The 21,255-nt window shown below is 40.4% G+C and overlaps 1 protein-coding gene and 1 long non-coding RNA gene across 2 annotated transcripts; both read right to left on the bottom strand.

Moving 5' to 3' along the window:
* Positions 1–107: 107 nt before the first annotated feature.
* On the bottom strand, positions 108–10,898 carry LOC111846679 (midkine-A-like). Its single transcript, XM_023817115.2, has 5 exons — positions 10,773–10,898; positions 2,251–2,333; positions 1,966–2,121; positions 1,103–1,273; positions 108–718 (listed from the first exon to the last, which is right to left on the bottom strand). Exons 2-5 carry the CDS (start codon positions 2,330–2,332, stop codon positions 690–692), a joined length of 438 nt encoding a protein of 145 aa, XP_023672883.2. The 5' UTR covers position 2,333; positions 10,773–10,898; the 3' UTR covers positions 108–689.
* A 5,623-nt stretch (positions 10,899–16,521) lies between these two features.
* LOC140578265 (uncharacterized) lies at positions 16,522–18,246 on the bottom strand. Its single transcript, XR_011982363.1, has 2 exons — positions 17,873–18,246; positions 16,522–17,353 (listed from the first exon to the last, which is right to left on the bottom strand). It is a non-coding gene; the product is annotated as an uncharacterized lncRNA (long non-coding RNA).
* Between the last annotated feature and the right edge of the window lie 3,009 nt (positions 18,247–21,255).

Raw genomic sequence — 21,255 nt, 5'->3', positions numbered from 1 at the left:
TGAATTGTTTACTTTGACAGAACAATGAAAATGTATTGAAATCAGTAAAGCTAACAGTTTAGCCATGCTGGTGTTTATAGCAATGCAAATGAAACAAAACCAAAATGTCAAAAGGCATCCAAAATTCATTTTATTGCTGCAACAATGTTTTGTTCAAAACAAACCTCATCTATTATAATGCCAACTACAATTTGTGACTAAGGTTTCCCCACGAAAAAATAAAATTCAATTGAACATTGAAACCTATTTTTTCATATAGAAATTTCACGTCCAGGTCAAATCACCTTTTGCTGGAGTTGATTGGATCCAAGTGAAACAGGCAAATTAACAATAGCATTTATCAAAATGAAAGGGGGTACAAGCAGATGGTGGTGTGTGCACTGGGTGCTGTAAATACCTTGATTTTTCAGACTCTAAGGGCCCCCGATATAGTTCAGTAAAACGTTGGTTGCAGTTCATCTTTAGTTGATCACACCTAGAAAGACGCTGAAGGAGGAATGAGCAGAGCCACTAAAATACATTAAAAACAATTCCGTTATAAAAGCCTTGCCAGGATCTCTGTGCTTTTTTTCCGACCCCGTTTGTAGTCTGAGAGACGGAAGCTGGTCATGGTGGGTCAAAAGCTCGGTGGGGGGGGGGGGTCTGGAAAAGGCATAGTGTTGCTCACACCCCTGTGACCCTGAGCCTCTTCAGTTCTCCTTCCCTTTTCCCTTCTTTCCTGTAACAAAGAGAATGAAAGCTCATCATCTCCAGCCAGAACGCACCAGATTAAAAGAAAACGAGACCACGGCAGACAACGGGATTTGGATGTAAAATAAAAATGAAAGTAAAAAAAACGGCGTGACATGACTAAGCCAGTATACACACAGAAAACATGACCATCTCAGAATGCATAATTTGATTTAATTCAATAAAATGATAATGTGAGCAGAACAACATAATATGAATACAGATATATGATACAAATGTAATTTTAACCTGCAAAGTTAACATTTTTTTCTTGCAACAGTTATGGAACTGGAAATACAAAGAAATTACTTTGCTAAAGCAGCAACTATTCATTTTTAGAGAAAAAGAGCAAATCAAACTTGGTACAGCCAACCTTTGACCTTCGTCTTGGCTTTGCCATTTGCTGAGTGGCAGGGTTTGGACACCTCCCGGGTTGCCAGGCACTCTGCATTGTACAAGGCCTTCTTCAAGGTGCCAACCCGATTCTTGGTCCCAGTAGTGGAGTCACACTCCCCCCAGCTCCCAAATCTGTACTTGCAGTCAGCTGTGGGTTGCGAGTAACCAGGAGAGAGTAATGAGAGACTCCACAATGGTGATGAGTTTCCTACAATTGGTTTACTTTGTGCTGCATGAATGATGATGATGTGGAAACACAGCAGACACCTACACCAATCATTCAGCTGCTTTAGTCTAAAAGAAGCTCCAGTGCCAAACAGGAACCACATAATGGTTCATTAGCCAACATCAGCATTATTATGAAGACCAGTATATAAACAGTATGTAAACAGGGTATTGTCCCTGCCTGTCTGTAAACTCTGGCATTTGAACTTGTACTTCCTGTTTAAGCTTGTTGGATGATTACAGGAATATACAAATGAACTGCTTTGGTAACACTTTACTTAAAGCAGCCATATACAGGTAACTGCATTACAGATACCTTCATAATACATTGTAACGCATTCAGAAATATTATGCGACTGCTTTAAGTAAAGTCTTACCACTGTGTTTAAATGTAGTGTAGTGTATTGCAAAAGTATTCATGGAAGTATTAATAGCATTAATATTTCTCGACAAAAACATGGCACAAGAACAGCACAGCATGAAAGCCCCATGCACTATGGCTGTTCAGTTTGAAGTTTAGGTTGCTAGGCTAGTTTGCAGCAATGCAACCACCTTAACAAATAACAAACAAAAAGGAAATAAAAATCTCAGTTTAGCTGCTGTCGATCGGCTTACCACCAAAGTCCTTCTTCCATCCACAGGGCACATGGCATTTGAGCTTCTTGACTTGGAGGTTGCAGGTACCCTCCCGCATACCCGTCCCACAGTCACCGATGTTGGGCACACAGCTTCCATACTGCCATTCTGTGCATTCAGAAGCTCCCTTCTGTCCTGTGGGCACAGATACGGAACAGCTGAGGGCCACCTGCCAATCCAAATGCAGCCTTTGCCGATTACTCAGCATAACAGGATAGGCGAGCTAAAAGAACAGTGGCACGCCAATCAGCCATCATAGTGTACCTTTCTTTCCCTTGCCAGCTTCTGTGGAGATGACCATCAGGGCCAGGAGAAGAATGACGAACAGGGAATACAAACCATGCATCCTGAAGAAGGGAACAAACAGGACAGTGAGGGGGAGGAACACAGACTCTATTTCCCCTCTCACAATTCTTAAAAATGTTTATAAAGCAGACATTGCTGAAAATACTGACCCTTGTCTACTGCACACAGTAGTAATGCTACAGAATATGAAATCCTGCATCTCAATGCATCTTCACTCATTTGTATGAGAACCATTTAAACCAGCTGCTGCATAAAATACAAAATATACATATATCTGTGAAACGATTCTCTTAAACCAGGGGTCACCAACATGGTGCCCAGAGTTCCCCCGAGGTCCACATGAGTCACCCGTGGACCTGTTCTAAAAATAGCACAACTCACCAGTGAGCAGAGTCTAAAATTTAAATTTATCCTGTTGCTATTCTTCTTTAATCACATTTGCATTTAAAGAGATTTGAAAATGGAAATATCTAAAAAAAAGCATTTAAAACATGTTTATTATACATGAAGTTTAGATAAGTTTAGGAGGGCGTTTCAAACTGGTAGCCCTTTGTATGGCTCAGTACCCGTGAAGTAGCTCTCAGATTCAAAAATGTTGGTGACCCCTGTCTTAAACCATGTCAAATGAAGACTTTCATTTAGAAGCAGAGCTGAAACATGTTAAAATGACCAAAAATCCCATGATACTTGAAGCACAGAAGGCTTCCACATTCAGCAATTATATTGCGTCAGCACGCTGGTCTGTTTATACCCCAGGAGGATCCTGGTTTCCGGTTCACAGTATGCTACACTGTCAGTAAAGCAGAGAAGGAGTGCATTCAGGCCCAGGATTTTAGTGGACTGAGTCTGGTTTGAACCACAAAACACTGGTTGGTATTTGTTACCATGCAACAAATACAATATTTTGTATTTTTCGAATACAGTTTGATTTTTGTTAGCAAGATAGCCAAGCGGTTAAAAAGATCAATTAAGATTTTAGTTCAAGATCTAGTCACTAAACTGACATCAACTGAGATAGGTAATTCTTAAAGAAGTGAAACATAAAGATGTTATGCCAGCTGAAATTGCTTTGTTTCACTTCAGTCTGTTTGTGGGCCATCAGCCTGTGTTTGCAGTACTGTTGCAGCCTTGGAATACACAGACATCGCGTGAAAGGCTCTTGCTGGTTTGTCTTCATTATAATGGTGTTAAGCTGTGCATTTGTAACTGGTCATTCACTGGAAGCTCTATGCTTGGTTGACTCCTCGATAGCACATGTTTGTAATGTGCTATTTGCTTACTTGTATGTCACTTTGGACAAAAGCATCTGCAAAATAGAACTAAAGGTAAAGGTAGTGCTGTATTGTGATTCTTGAATTATTATCAAGTATTTATTGTGGATATAGGGCTGGTCAATCTCACAGGCAACATAGGCGGCTTCCTAGGGTACCAACTTGCCAGCCAATTTCACTTTGCCTCAGCCAGGGGGCACCAACAGTGATACTCGCCTAGGGGGCCACATCGGCTATGACCTGTACTGCGTGGATACAACTATAACCAGTTAAAATAAAATATCGGCATATTTCCCACCACTACTGTATAGTGTAATCCTTAAATAAACAGGTTAATACTCACATAAAAGTAAAAGCTCAAATCACTGGCACTAAAAATCACTTGAAACACTTCAACACTACAAACATGAAAAATCAGACCATACTGTTGCACTTGCACCAGGCCCTCCTCTTAAAAGCATGTATACTGGCAAGACATTTCATGTCATGGTCACTGGTGGCTAAGCAACGTGAACTGGCTTCACACATCAAAAGGAAATCGTAATATGGTAGCCCTTAAAAGCACTGCACACAGTTAACAGCCACACTCTGGCAAACGTGGCAGGGACATGCAGGGAGGCTGGATGCCGGACAGTTAGGCACATAAACAGTGGATCGTCTCGAATTGAAAATCTCACTCCAGCCAGCTGGCCAAAGTTGGCAACCCAGCGTTTTATTTGAAATGAAGTAAAATGCGCTGTTTTCCCCAGAAACGGTTGTCACGTGACAATAAATATTGTCAAAAAGTTTTTGAATTGTACTGAATTAATTTGATTTGACAGTTAGGTATTGATTACATGCAATGTTGATACAACTAATCGGCTACTTAAATATATATATCACACTAAATATTTAGACATTATGATCGTCCAGACCTTTGCTTCAAGAAATGTGAAATTTTAGTTAACAGACACTGGCATGGCAGGTTCCCCTGTTCCCTTACGTGGCTCAGAGGAACCCTGCTGCCCCTCCTGCTGCCCCTCCTGCTGCCCCCCCTGCTGCCCTGATTGGGTGGCCTCCCACAGCCGCTCCAGGTTCCAGTGGCACTGGCCACACTGCTCCTCCAGCTCACAACGCTCCTGAACCAGCTGGGCCTCCAGTGCGTGGCACACCCCCTCGCAGTTGAGCAGCGCAGCCTCGGCCTCCTGCTCCTGCCGGCCGCGCCCACGTTTCCACTCTGCCAGCTGCTTGCACAGCTTTTCCACAGTATGCCACCCCTTTTCCATGTCCTCTCATAGTCACTCCTTGTCTAGCTCATGGCGCTCCTGGGCCCGCTGGCTAAGACGTGACACATCTCCTGGCGGCCAAGCAGCACCACTTCCTGCCACCTCTGGGTGTCGCTCTCCTGCTCCCAGCTGGCCAGCTCACCACGCCGGTGTTGCCACTCGTGCCATTCCTGTTCTGCAGGTCCTGTTCCCATTGCACATCCAACTCACATCACTCCTGAGCCAGCTGGAACTTCCAGCTGCAGCAATCCTCCTTGAGGCCAAGCAGAACAGCCTCAGCTCGCTGCCTGTCGGTCACCCTTACAGCTGGAGTCGTGCCACGGCTCCTTGCAGCTGGAAAATGGAGAGCTCTTGATGTCCGGTGAGCACTCGGAGTCCGCAGTAGTGCCTTTGGTCGCTGAAATAATCTCAGATGGGTGACCAGCGGCCTGGCAGGGTAGGCTTGAGGACACACTGCACTGACCCGGGCTTCAAAAGGATGGAGCAGTGACCGCTCTCAGCCCGTCTGCTAGCAGCTCTGGTATGGGACTCTGGGTAAAATCATGCCCGGTAGCCCCTCTCTGCAGCACCAGCAGGTGAGCTTCCCTTCGCGAAGCCTGCCTTCCCGAGCCGTCTTCACCACTAAACTGCCATTGCCGCTTCTCTTGATCCATCGCTCCACAGCCTCCTGCACATCTGTTAGGCTGGAGCGCACTTGCTGAATGACATTTTGAAGAACCCACTCAAGCAGCATCAGTGGAACTGCTTCAGTCATCCCACTTGGCAGACCGAGGCATCGCAGCAGCAGAAAGGAGACAAAGCAAGATGGCTCCAAATAAAGCAGCTGTTTTATTGTAGCCCCTAAAAGGACTGCATACAATTAACAACCACACTCCAACAAACATGGCAGGGAATTGCTAGTAGTTTACACAATGAATAGAGGCACCTGAGAAGACAGGATTCATACAGGACACAGGCAAGGGTACATATAACTATGGGAAGCACCACAAGAATTTACAATAACTATTACGTTCAGGGGCTATTTACATGGCTTGTGCGCTTGTTGAGATATGCAATATCTCCTCAACTCGGAGCCACCTCACCAGAATTACAATATACTGGAACAGACATTAAAGGCCAGCATGACTCATTTGGTTTAGCTCTGCTGGCTTAGATCTCATTGGTACAGACAGCATGTACTAGGTTCAAAGCATGCTTTGAATGGGCATGTTGGATAACACTATGAACAGGGAGGAAACTAATGACATAACATTTTCCAATAACATTTTTTCTTTACATTTCACGGACAAAAACATTTTGCATTCACAATTCAACTTATGCCATGCTGTCTTAAACTTTCCAAAGTGTAGAATTTATTTTAACTTATAATGGGGAATTATGGTTATTAAAGGAAGACATCGGAGTGATAGACGGTCCTCACAAGATTAAAAACACTGGCATACACACTTATAGCCAAAAATAAAACATTTTAAGTGGGAGGGGGAAATACACATCTTAAATAATGTCTGTTAGTCAGTGCTGGAGTATCAACTTTTCATAATGAGACTTACTCCCACCATGCTCCGTACCATGTTCCACACAGAGTAAGTGGCATTCCCGCCTCATATACTGTATGTAAGGCTTAAAATATGAAAAGAGCTCAGCTACGAAGGACAGGTCCTTCGAGATGCACAATGTAAAGTGCTGTATCAGCCCTCACTGTGGAATTCCATTACTCTGAGATCTACATGCGATGTCAGACCAGGCAAAGAGTAAGATATGGCCAGAGCTATAGCCAATGACTTTGACCACCTATTAAGAGAATCCTGTACTACACAGTAGAACTCATAACTTAAAAAATGTAATAAAATTCTCTAAGTGTAATCCCATCCGGGGTGTCCCCTCCCTTGTGCTTCCTGAGATTCTATGCTCACCGTGACCTAGTACTTCATGCATTTGAGTGCAGGTCATGTAGTGATCATGCCCCCCCCCCACCCCCCATGCGGGTCCTGACACACACACCCAACATGATGATTAACAATGGTAGGTTTAAGGCGAGTGAGTAAAATCAGCACTCTGCAACATCTGTCTGAAATATTCCCTGCTGGAAGGAAACCACGGAAACCACTTCAATAATCGATAAGTGCAGTGGAAGGCTGCAACCGCCACTGCACAGTGGACTCAACATGCAAGAAAGAAAACTGTTAAGCTTCAAATACCGACTAGTCTTTCTCCTGAATATTAAATTACAGCATAAAGTACAAAGGACAAAAAGATCTTGATTATAAAGACTTCCATGTACTTATAGACTGTCACACCCTGCTCATCTGACCCCCCTGATCTCTCCCTAGCGCAGCCTAATCAGCCACACCTGTTACTCGTTGGTCTTACCTCACATTGCTGCCCTAGTGTTAATCACTCCAGCTGCCACTTGCTCACTCCCTCGTTAGTTACGTATATAAATGCTTCCCAGTCCTGTCATTAATGTTGCTCTACCATGCCCTTCCTTCCTTCCTTCCGGTTTTGATCTCCCAGGACCATGTTATTTTATGACTGTTGTACAGACATAGTGTCACTGGTGGACCATGGACTATGGAACACAGAAATATCCCACTAATTGATTACTTCATGCTGTGAGAGTCTGGAATTCATGTGGGTAGCATATTTGAAATTGTCAAATATTCTATATCAAATATTTCTCCCAGTACAAACTGACATTAAATTAAGTCAATTCCATGTATACTCTAAAAGCTATTATCAGCTAACTTCTGCAACTGTGCGGCAAAACCAGAGTGTATTTACATTTATTATTTTTATAAGTCAAAAGGCATAATGAAAATAAAATTTTTATGATAGTACTCACAACCAGTTCCAAAGTCGCACAGATTTTTGAGCATGGAAAAAAAAACCAAGATGAAGCCAAGATTGTGTTCTGCATATGAACAGAACTGCTTAGTAGAACATTTTGATAGGTAGCATATTTCAAAAGAACACCCTGTTGACGTATTTATTCTGTGGAAAACGAAAGATTGATCTACAGGCCAGATTTAATAGTGGATTATAAACCTGCAAGGGCCGATACTTTGAGACCTGCCTTTCTTCTCCACACTCTATCTTCCCCACACAACCTGGAGGTAACAATATATCTTTTGAATGTCATGTCCATGGCTTTCCCAGATGTGGATCCTGAAGTTATAAAATGTGAGTCATAATGTCCAAATAGTCAAACCTATCCTTGTTATGGAGGTTGTCTAATGTACCAAACTTAAGATAATTTACTGTTATACTGTATGGGCTGCATTTAGTATGCCTAATAAGCTTTTTTTCTCTCTAGCATCCTGCAGGACTTATAAGAACTGTTTACAGGATGACCCGTTGAAGAATATTATGAAGAATGAGGAGGGCAGGATCATCCCTTGCATGAGACTTTTGACAAGCTGAAAAATACCTTGTGGCCCAATGTGTTAAACATAAATGTTGCCTTGCAAGAATCCGAGTCAGAACTCGGATGAAAACGCCACGAAAAACATCACTTCCCATCGGAAACACGCCTCCTTTATGATGCTGAAGTTGGGCAGAATTTTGTTGTCTGAGTTTCCCCTGTGACGTAATTTTTACATGGCGGCTTACACAGTCAACAGTAATTCTATTTTATAAATCTTTTAAAATGTTTATTTTGTTAAATGTATTAATAGTTATAAATGTAATTGCACATGTTCGTTTTAGAGAATACCATATCATGACCGTAAACAGTATCCTATCATGCAATATCAGATTTTTACCAGACTTGTTAGTGTCTTTTGTTTGTTTGTAGTTTGTTTGCCTCTCGAAAAAAAAATATCGCTATGAATGTACTAAAATATTTTATAAAGCTTTAAATGTGTTTGACTAGTTTGTGTTTTTTGTTTGTTTGTCTCTTGGAAAAAATTATCGCACTCCAAATCTGCTAAAATATAAAGCAACAACACACAGCAGCGTGTTCATGGAGGCAGCCATGTTTATTCCGAGATGTGATAGCTTGAACGGGAGATTGTCGGACGTGATGTCACTCACATAGGAATTTCCGAGTTTCGAGAGATAATCGAACGCAGCATAATTCCCCATGGTAACTAATGGCTCTAGGCAGGCAACCCAAGGTGTGAAATGTAAATGTTCCCTTGCAAGCACCAAGGGGAAAGGCCCCCAAACCTGGTACATACTGTATACAGGAGAATCCAGGACTGCTAACTCCCAGATTCACATGATTATTTTTGGAGTGTCAGGCAGTATACAGGAGAATTCCAGTCGTATACAACTTCTTTCATGGAGGAGTCATGAAAGCTTTGCATTCAGAGCTGTGGAACCCTGCCGAGACTCCCCTAATCCTTTGGGAGGAAACACAGCAAATGAATGCCCAAAGTATGAAGTTCAGGAGCAACAGACAAAGAGCACACACCACCCACTGACTAAAGAAGACCAGGGCAACAGAGAGAGATGGAGCTCCTCAATGAGTTTCCAATGATGAATACTACATTCTTCATGGCCTGTGCTGATCTGCTTACGGTTGCCACAAGATCCAGTCCAGATACCGTTTCAAGAGCCCAGAATGCAGTGTGTATGTGTATGTCAATGGGGATCGACAAACCAAGCTGCTGGAACAAGTGGAGGTGAAAACAGTTAACGCCCTGTGAGGAGGAGAGCCCCCGCCATTGTAGCCTTGTTAAACCACTTCAGTTTTATTTGTCCATTCAGTGCTTTAATACAAAGAACTACTCAGGAACCTTAGTGCTGATCAAAACACATAGTATTAGTTACCATACCTAGTTTGACAGCATTGGGTTTAAGATGGTAGTGCTTACCATCTTAAAGGAGGGGCCTGTTTTCCCACAGCAAATGGCCACAGCATCAAAATGAGGAGGTTTGCATATTAAAGCCTTACCCCCTACTGACAGCAGCAGATCTGCCCCAGGGCTGCCAGTAATGCTTTGAAAAAGGCCAAATCACTGCTCTGTGGACCATACATCAAAAAAAAAACAGATCCTGTCAAGGACAAGTGATGTGCATGAATGTTCAACCAAAAACTAACCCTAACTCCAAAACAGCTGATGTTATTTCATGTACAGACAGTTAATAATCAAATGTGGAATATAATTCATTTCTTTGGTAAGTCCCCAAGCAGGGGGCTGCCAGACCATCCTGAGGACCAAACTAAAGCCAGGTATGAGATTAAAATTTTGCCAAGAGTTTTAAAACAGACCTGCCCCTAGGAATAAAGGTCAGTAAATAATACTGCGGCTTCTGTCTCAAAATCATGGACAGAAAGTCATTTCCCAGCTAAAAATACAAGAATTGGGAATTAAATACAAATCAATTAAAAAAAAAAAAAAAAAAAAAAAACTTAAGACATGGTGTTTTTTATGTAACACTATACCTGATGGGCACAAATACTCAGTAATACTTCAGTCACTACTGAAGCACAAATTTACGAACAAATCATGAACAAATATAGTTGCTACTTGAGATAAACGATGCGTCACTATTCATTAATGAACAAATATGAGGTCAGTATTTCTTTATTTACCTACCTATTCGTTATTTATTGTGTCCTTAAGAAGTTTACAAAATTTCACAGAATTAACAATTTAAAGTAACCAATTGAGTAAATGCATTATAAAATGTGTCATGATTCATTAATGATGAATTAATGATGAATCCGTATGTAACTAAGACTTAGTTTGTGGTTAATTAATACATAAGTAATAGTATATATCATTTGCGCCCCGTCAAGAAAAGCGTTACCGCATTCATGCAATTCCTAGCATCAGCAAAACTTTTCTGGACATAATCGAAACGGTAGCTCTGCTTCCTTTTGCTTTTCCCTGCATTTATTCTATTTTTCCTGCACTATCAAAACATTATACCAGAACAAATAATCAAGTCATAAAAGAGTCATAAAACTATTATAAATAAGGGTTGCTTAACTTACTTGATTTCTTGCAACCGTATTTCGTGTTTCTGAAGAACTTTAATTAAAAGTTTGCCGTCTGACCCACTTGAGACCCTTGTTCGCCACACTAGCCAACACACGAGTCCTTTGTTTCTCAAAACGAGTCTGAACTGGTCAAATATAGACATTTTAATTAACCTCCGGATGACATCATTCCTCCACGTGACGACTATACTTAAACTCTTTCGCATATATTAATATACACCGTCTGAATACTGGTTAGTGTTACGCACTATATTTTTTCCCTTCAATTGTTCTTATTTTAAATATCCATTGTAAAATCTCTGCAGTAATAGGAAGAATGTTAAAAACTGATCAAATATAAATAATATATCTTATTTCTATGCTATGACACTGAATATTAGTACAGTTTTTATTGCAACCACGTACTAGTACTTTATTAATGTACTTTTTACAGTTCTTGCAAGTCAGGATTGTTTTTATGCTTGCACGCCTTGCAGTATTGATCAACGGATTTACGGGAAACTGTAATATTCGATAATCAAACTTGAATAGGATCATGTTTCTCTCACTTTCCAAACACCTGGAAAAAGAGATGCATGGGACTCCATTCGCAAAGTCGTTTTAAGCTTAGCATATTAACATCACCAGCTATTAATCAAATATCAGAAAAGTTTAGAAGAACACAGGTATTACATGAACATGAATGAAAAAAAAAACAAATTCTCAGATTTGAATTAAACTTAATTACTTTTTTACTAACGTTTCAGCAAATCTGCATTTCAGATTTAAAAGTATAATTCATATCCATTTCTTTTTGTGATAAACAAAAGTTTATATTGGATACATCATAAGCTTTGAGCCAAAGACCTAAGGTCAGTAATAGCTGTCACATCTAGGCTACACTGGTTCAGGTCTGCCCCTAGAGTTCCCTTGCCTCAGAAATTGATTGATTCACTCTTTACCCATGGTATTCGTGTAGCACCTTGTATGTAACAGATACACTGTGCTTATGCAGTTTTTAACCCTACCTCTGCTGTGTCTGTGTGTCCAGTTCACATGCTCTCCCTGTTTTGTACAGGTTACCTCCAGGTACTCCATGATTCTTTTAGTGATAAACAAAAGTGTATAATAATAATTGATACTTTATAAAATTGCATGAATACAAGTAATAATTGGTACTTTTACTGATCCTTGTGGGGAAATTTTCTTTACGCCTCCCCCAACTTGCTCTTTGTAGGCAAGAGTAAGCTGGCCGTGAAGGGCTGCCCCCTGTAGTGGTTCCCAGCGGGCCTTGCCCAAGGACCCACAGTCATGCCAAAGCTGGGTTCGAACTGGCAACCTTCTGATCACAGGCACAGCCCACTGAGCCATGTACTGCCCTCCAGGGGCGCCGCTAGCAATTTTGGGCCCTATGACAAAATATGAGGTTGGGCCCCCCTACGGTAACTTATTATTAATAAAGCAGATCTCTGGGGGGCCCTAAAGGGCGTGGGCCCTTAGAATTGTCCCAACTTTCCCCCCCTTAGCGGCGCCCCTGCTGCCCTCTATATTGAGTTTACCATTATATTGGGTTCACGATTCAATGTTTATAATGTTACTTTCGGATTTTTCAGGAGATGGCAATGAAGTTAATTTATGAATATATCCACCTGAGACCCAAGGAAAAAAAGTGTCCTTCAGTTTTAGGTTAATTGTGATTTTCTATGTCTTTGCAGGAAATAAGACATCTTTTTTCAAATTTATTTTAATTTTTAATTACAATAGTGAACAACAGGAATAAATATGTTTCCTTACATCAATGAAAAGATATATGCAAAAACAAAATGTCCACTACAATGGACATAAATGAATGGGTGGGGTCTCCGGAGGATATGGTCCATTGAAACCTGAGTTGTATATAGTACCACTCAAAAAACCCATGGCCATAAAACATGCCAATTTCACACATTTCCTCCAGTGATTAGCACTTTTTGGTTCCCCCAACATTGCTTCTGTAAAACAAAGGAAAATCACAGCTGATTGCAAAGGATGTGCAACCTAAAGGAACTAAACAAATATATGGAACTTGAACTGGAGTGGAATTTCTCTCTAGATGAGGTTGAGAAGCATTCATTACAGTCATTCTGCCACTGTTGCTTCTCTAATGACAGAACTGAGGAGAAGGAAAATTATCACTTCAGCAGCATGCTGTTATTTGGAGGGAATTGGCCCAATAGGCCCCATGAGGATTCCCAGGACCTTGGGAACACATCACACTTTCCAGGAAACATGATAATGTCTTGATGGGCACATGACTGCACACCCTATAATTGCCTGCTCTTTGTATTCTGCTCTTCCTACATAATCGGAGGTGGCTAATGGCCATGTGGGATGTGCCCGTGGAACAGCTGTGCTTTTGACTGGTGTCATGAGAAATACAACACTAATGCTTAGTTGGGGACATTTTTGTGCCCAGATTAGTATGATGATGAGTAAAAACGAATTATAGTTACGCCTCCAGAAATTACAATGACTTCTAATGACTCCAACAATGCCTTTCTTATCATTTGTCAATGATTGCTTTCTTATTATTAGTTATATTTAAGATAACTCAGTTGTTGTACTATTACTTTTCTCCTATTTCACTAAAATGAACTTGAATACTTTTAGTATTTGTATGTTTGATGTTTGTATGTATTGAGATTGGGTAATTAGCAAAGCTTAATCAATCAGTCTGATAATTATGTAAATGCCGTGTGTAATCCTCATGTTCAGCAAAAATAGCAAACAAGTACGTGACAGGAAGGGGATGGGAGGAAGGAATGAGAGCTATGTTTGGGTGCAGGAGTATACATGGGTTTAACCAAACAGGGTGGAGGAATGCACATGAAAGATGGCCATTTTGGCTTCATCACAAGGGAAACACGCAGGACAACAAAACAGACATCAAGCCATGGAAAAAGCCATGGCGGGGTATGGGCTCAGCAATCCAGGTCTGGGGGTAGAGTGCAAAAACATAATCCAGTGTGATATCATGTGAATAAGTGTCCTTATCACTCTGGGACGTTCACACCGCCATATAAGCTATACAAAAAATCAATTAGTCATTGTCACACCCTGCATTCCTTTCCCCTCGTTCTCTCTGTTATTATTTGTTTCATCTTTCCTCTCGTTACAGCTCTTGTGTGGATCTTGGTGCCTCTCGTCTGCTCCCTCGTCAGTGGTGTGTGTATAGTGCCTCCCTGTCTTGAGCTCCCCAGTCTGGCCATTGATGTTGCTGCCTGCCTGTGCTCCCCAGTTTGCCCTGTGTCCTGGCCTAATCCTTCTTACCCTGTTTCGATCCCCCCCCCGGTCCCTTTCCTTTTGCCCTGTGTGTAGTTGTGTTTTATAAACCCCCTTTTTGCTTTTCCCCACGCCTACCTTTGCCTCCATCTTCACCTGTAACGTGACAGTCAGGGAATATCTTGCACAAAAACAGTTCATTGAATAGCAGTAATCAAGTAAAAATTAGGTAATAATTTTCCAAGATATTCATCATCTTATCATGACTTGTACTTTCTGGTTTTATGAAAAATTGCATACGACTTAACTAGACAATTGCACAGTGTAAGGAATTAGCTTTTCTTCACTGTCCAGATTGGACGTTGTGCAGAACAGTATACCAGTACAGTGATTCTGGGAAAATGGACAAAACCATAAGGCATGGGTTGCTTTTTACCCCTAGATCTTACTTGTTATCTTGGGCTAAAGACTTCTTCATTAAATAGACTGAACAAGGGGAAACAAATCCCTACTGTTCATGTAAGCAATGCAGAAATAAACACCCTCAAAACATATTTAACAATACTTCCTTTGAAGACAAGTTCCATTGTCTTAGTATAGACACCAGGAAGCAGCCTTTGAACTTGACTATGGAACTGCTTCCTAAATATATCCTGGCATGGTAGATTGCCTGTGCAGTGCAGCCTTGCCCTAAATGATGCTGTCTGCTTGCAACCACTCTTTGGTGAGCTGATCTTCCTGATGTTCTACAAAGTGAACTACAAGACTGGAGGACAGATGCCATGTGGTCAGAAAAAGATGGCTGGTCATCTATCATTACCCATAGAGTACAATGGAGACCATGCTAATGATCCAAGTTGTCCACAATGTTGTGATGAGTGGTAGGGCTGGCAGAGAAGATGAGAAGCTTAGTCTTTGAGAGATTCAGCTGGAGCACCTTCACAGCACCTTCAAGAGTCTGAGATGGAAATGAGATAAAAGAGACTGTAGTGTTAAACTTGTAATAAGTCAAATGTGGCTCAAGCAGGATTACTCAAACCTACCTATAGTAAATGTAGTAGGGAATGTACCTGCTGTGACTGGTGTGCTGATCAAGTGAGTCAGTACAGGAGTAAGTAAGAGGTGATTATGGTAATGAATATAATTGTTTCATTCAATTTGCTGAACTTCACACCTTTTCCCATCACATTTTTTAATCAGTAGAGAGAGATCTTCTCAACAGTAGGTATAAAATTTGTGTACTTAACCTTCATGCATGCCTGTGAAGTGGATTTCTAATGATGCTGGCTGTTGAAGGAAACCATGGTTGCAACATCCTGTACTGTACTCTGATTCCTGCAGCTTGATCACAGGAGAATGGGCTCATAAATGTCTCCAGAGCATTGCTTAAAACTTAAGCTATCCATTAAATTATAATGGCCATCTACTCAATTACATTTTGACTTTTCTTCACAGTCTAAAAAGCCAGATGGTGATGACATACACTCATGTCATGTGAAGAGCAACATTTTGAAGACAAAAAATTCCAAGGAAAATCTCTTTCACCAGGAGCATTTGTGGACAGATCTATTCATCATCTAATGCAGGGTTCCCCAAATCTGCACCTGATGGCCAGAGTTCAATACAGAATCCAAACATCTTGATCAGCTAATTACCAGGTTTAGTAGATGTTTGAACAGGGAAATCTGCAAACTGTGTTGGATTCTGGCCATCCAGGGAGTGGAATTGGGGAACCCGATCAAATGCCTAAACAGCAGCTTCAAATATGTGTCATTTTGAGGATTAGTGACTTTTAGGAAGAAGGTCTCCAGACATCCTGGTGTCAAGATGTATATGAATATTCACCAGTGAAAAGGTGAATTTCTTTGTTCAGTTACAGTTAAAGTGTTCATTTTACCTGTTGGATATCTAGCTGGCAAAATGGTTTATGAATGATTTATAATAAGTTACATGACTTTTGCCTGCCTTCAATATACCTAATGGCAACAACACGTGAGTCATAAAGACAAGGTCTCTGAAGGTCTGCAAGCTAGTTGTTGATTCTTTGGGTTGATTCTGCTGGGTTTCAAAAGCATTTTCAATCTTGGCAGTTATATATCCAGAAGACATTGGACAGCTCAGTAGGCTGCACTGTCGTCACACACTTCCAGGATTAGCAGTTTCACTTCTGCTCTTTGTGCGCAGTTTGCACGTTTCCTGCAGTCCAAAGACACACAGTGCCCATAGTGCACTCTAAAAACTGCTGGGTTAAAAACAACCCAATTTGGGTTATTTTGGTAACCCAGCGCTGGGTAAAAAAGGGACTAACCCAACGCTGGGTTATTTTGACCCAACAAGTTGGGTCACACGTTTAACCCAGCATGCTGGGTTGTGATTTTTAACCCAACTATTAGTTAAAAATGACTGCTGGGTTGAATGTAACCCAAAATGGGTCAGAAATTTAATCTAGAAACTTTGGTGATTAAAATTACTAAAATAAAAACAATTCTACAGCAATACATACTTCAGTAATGGAATTTTATTTATGACAAAACATGTAAAAAATGTGTCCATATGAATTTAAGACATTTTTCCCATCTCCACCTCAGCATTAAGACAATTTCTATTAAAATGTATCAAACTGTATAACAGAAACACTGTGACTGAAGTCAGTAACAATGCATCAGACTGAAGTAAGACAAATTAACTTTAGAAAAACACAATTTGAAATATGAAAACTTTTCATAACATTTACATCATGCATAAACATTAATATATCCTGAGATATACAGGAATCATCAGTAAGAATCAATTACAATGTAATTGCAGAGTAGAGGAAAAATAAAAGTATGTAGAAGTAATAATGAAAAAGCCTCTAACTGACTGAAGTCAGAAAGATTAACTTTAAAATACAAATTTGTGCATAAACATTGACATATCCTGATATATATAAATCATCAACTGCAATGTAGAAAAAAAAAATATGTAGAAGTAATAATGAAACGGCATCAAACTGACTGAAAAAACAAACAAAAAAAAAAACTTAAGAAAATACAAATTTAAGATTAGGAAAAAATAGGAAAACATTTTATAACTTTCCCATTAACAATTATGTGCAAACATCAATATATCCTGAGATATAAAGTGACTGAAGTCAAATTTACTTCCAAGAAAATATGTATTTAAAATATGAAAACATTTCAAACGTCCACTGCAGCAAGTAATGTACTTTGCTCAAATGCTGTGCCATTTATTATAGCAAAGGGTTGAAAGCAGTGGTTGTCTCCAAGCATGAGAACATAAGAAAATTCAATGGACTCTTCTGAACGAAGGTACTCAGCCATATTGGTCCCAATCTGAAAAAAGGAAAAAATAAATTAAAAAGAAATGGTATAGATTCATTAAGAACTCAAAAATGTGTAAAAGTTAAATATCCTTAGAGCTACATTCAGAACACCTAAAAAACCTTTAGGAGCATTAAAGACCATAACACACCAAGCTATCAGCATTAGTTAACCACTGACCATGGCCTTAGCACTATGCTTAGAAAATGTCCGTCGAACATGCTTAGTTTCAAGCCTCCTTTAGCCTGAGCTGAGCTCAGACATTCCCGCCTGCATCAAACCATTTACAGGATTAAAGAAATTACATGTTCGAAGTAAATTAACATCGTTTGCTGTCGAATGTACAACTAAGTCAAACGAATTGAACGAAATGTACCTTACAAGCAGAGCGGGAAATTTATGTGGATGTGCTGACAAAATCAAATTAGTTATGTAAACTCCGCTATATCAAAACCGTATCTAACACAGTAAATCATTAATAATAAACAAAGTAGATTTAACATATACAAAAGTAATATTTAAAAATTTTACGTTATCCTTTCCAAGCTCCTTCCGATGACGATGTCACGCGCGCTTTCCCGTCCACTGAGCAAGAGATCGGCCGTCGCTTAGTCGTTAGGTAATCTCAGTTCAACTGACCGAAAGCCTAAAATTTGCGTGTATATATATTATACAGTAAAGCAAATGTTTTATTTATTATGAACATTGTTAAATACACACTGAATAACTTACGTTTCAGACAGAATTTCACTGGCTTCCCTCTAAAGACGGCGCAAAACTCCGTCAACTCTCGCTGATGTCCCTGGATGTTGACGTGACGTGCGTGCTCTCTTTCACGTCCGCGTTCCCAACCCAGCACTGCTGGGTCATAGATCAAGACCGATTTTCGACCCAAATTGGGTTAAATCAACCAAACTTTGTTACCCAGCAGTCTCAACCCTGCATTTGGGTTGAAAAAACAACCCAGCGTTTTTTAGAGTGTGTGAACATGGGTCCTGCCTGATTTATGCTACAGTATACACAGCCAAGGACGGGAATATGAAACACAAAAGTACTTTAATCAAATACCCTGTATAACCAAACCTTTTAGCTTTAACTTTATGGCTGCTAAAGTATAGTCTTGGCCAAAAGTTTTGAGAATGACATTTAACCACCTAGTTATCACTTTTGCCTTATGGCACGGTACTCCATCATGCATGTTCATCACCAAACTGTTCTTGGATGTTGGGAGAATGTTTTCGTACCATTCTTTATTCATTGCTGTATTCTTAGGCAAAACTGTGAGTGAGCCCACTCCCTTGGCTGAGAAGCAACCCCACACATGAATGGTCTCAGGATGCTTTACTGTTGGCATGACACAGGACGGATGGTGGAGCTCACCTTTTCTTCTCCAGACAACCTTTTTTCTGGATGACCCAAACAATCGGAAAGGGGATTCATCAGAGAAAATGACTTTACCCCAGTCCTCAGCAGTCCAATCCCTATACCTTTTGCAGAATATCAGTCTGTCCCTGATGTTTTTCCTGGAGAGAAGTGGCTCCTTTGCTTGACACCAGGCCAAAAGTCTTCACCTCACTGTGCGTGCAGGGGCACTCACACCTGCCTGCAGCCATTCCTGAGCAAGCTCTGCACAGGTGGTGCCCCGATCCTGCAACTGATTCAACTTTAGGAGACGGTCCCGGCACTTGCTTGACTTTCTTTGGTGCCCTGAAGCCTTTGTCACAACAATTGAACCTGAACAATTGAAGTTTTTGATGATCCGATAAATGATTAATTTAGGTGCAATCTTACTAGCAGCAATATCCTTCCATGTAAAGCCCTTTTTTTGTCCAAAGCAACGATGACTGCATGTGTTCCTTTGCAGGTACCATGGTTAACAGAGGGAGAACAATCATTTCAAGCACCACCTTCCTCTTAAAGCATCTTAAAACTAATCTAACTCAATCAGCATGACAGTGATCTCCAGCCTTGTCCTTGTCAACACTGTCACCTGTGTTATTTGCTGTAATTATTTAGAATACCCATGTGTTTGTTGACTCGATCACTAGTACACAACTTGAATGGCTAATCAATACCTCCATCACTTTTTGTTAATTTGCTTATGTTACAATGTTAAATTGTTTTTTTTTTATTCTAAGCAAATATATGTTTACTACACAGATAAATAATAAAAATAATAAAATAGAAATTTATAAACACATTCATAATGCCTTCATAATACATTATAAACATGGCTATAAATATTTACAAATGAATGCATTATGCATTATGTATGCATTATTTGTTATGAATGTAAAACATTCTTCCCCAAAGAGAAAAAAGTCAATGAAGAATTCTAAAATTCACACTACACTGCACATTTGCACTACAATGCACACATGCACAATCAAGGTAATCATATTCTTGAACAGGATTGATAATATATATTCTATTTATTGTATTGGATTTGTATTAATGTGTAGCACCATCAGAGGCCCGAGGGAAATGGTATCTCAATGCACTCAGTGTTCTTATACATGGATGTGTTGAAGAAAGCCAATTACATAAAGGAGGAAGATGATTTTTGAAAATAAAGCCTGATGGCTGATGACTCTTTTTAAAACCAGTATATGTTGTCCACCTAATGCAATATGGAGGGCAGAGGCCTGTTTCTGTCAGATTTTAGGGCTGCTGAACTGCGCACTGCTGATACTGCTTCTAGGCTTAGGGCTGGTTCTGTTCATTACTGTACTGCGCATAGACCTTCTAGGCTTAGGGCTGGTTCTGTTCATTACTGTACTGCGCATAGACCTTCTAGGCTTAGGGCTGGTTCTGTTCATTACTGTACTGCGCATAGACCTTCTAGGCTTAGGGCTGGTTCTGTTCATTACTGTACTGCGCATAGACCTTCTAGGCTTAGGGCTGGTTCTGTTCATTACTGTACTGCGCATAGACCTTCTAGGCTTAGGGCTGGTTCTGTTCATTACTGTACTGCGCATAGACCTTCTAGGCTTAAGGCTGGTTCTGTTCATTATTGTACTGCTCATAGACCTTCTAGGCTTAAGGCTGGTTCTGTTCATTATTGTACTGCTCATAGACCTTCTAGGCTTAGGGCTGGTTCTGTTCATTACTGTACTGCTCATAGACCTTCTAGGCTTAGGGCTGGTTCTGTTCATTATTGTACTGCTCATAGACCTTCTAGGCTTAAGGCTGGTTCTGTTCATTATTGTACTACTCATGCTGCTTCTTGGCTTATGGCTGGTTCTGTTCGTTACTGAACAGTGCTGCTCATCCTGCTTCTAGTGTTAGGGTTCGTTCTGTTCGTTACTGTACATTACTGCTTAAACTGCTTCTAGGCTTAGGGCGTATTCTTTTGCTTACTGTTTAGTTAGCTGAAAGCTGGCCTGATATCTCTTCCCCACATCTCAGTCTGTAACCTTAGGGTAGAGTCCTTTCACTCAGAGGCTGTTGCTGTGAAGAAGGTGGGTAGGTAAGTGCATGTCCACCAGCACCCAGCCTTGGTCCCAACCAGATCATTCTACATAAAGCCTTTCTAAACATACCCCTGACTGTGCTCTCACTACACTAACACACATAAATTGGAAGAACACCCACTCCCTGGACTGTGATTTATACAGTTCCATCCATCCATCCATTTTCCAACCCTTTGGATATATACTAAAAAACATTACTGTTACATATAGGCAAAATAGTAAAAATAGCTAACATGAAATTTCCTGATTCATTAAAATTTTCTTTTAAATAAGTAAATGAAGCACCCTCGTGTGGCTCACAAAAGGTAGATTACAAATTGCTTTGACATCCATCCATAGCTAACATCAAATGGGGACTTTTAGGTAACTTACTTGCCTATATGAACGTTCTTTCATGTCACAATCTCGCACATCATGCCTATCAATTGCAAAGAAATTCAT

The sequence above is a fragment of the Paramormyrops kingsleyae genome, chromosome 13 (assembly GCF_048594095.1).
Source record: "Paramormyrops kingsleyae isolate MSU_618 chromosome 13, PKINGS_0.4, whole genome shotgun sequence".
NCBI classification, from domain to species: Eukaryota; Metazoa; Chordata; class Actinopteri; order Osteoglossiformes; family Mormyridae; genus Paramormyrops; species Paramormyrops kingsleyae.
This window is presented reverse-complemented; position numbering and strand designations above follow the sequence as displayed.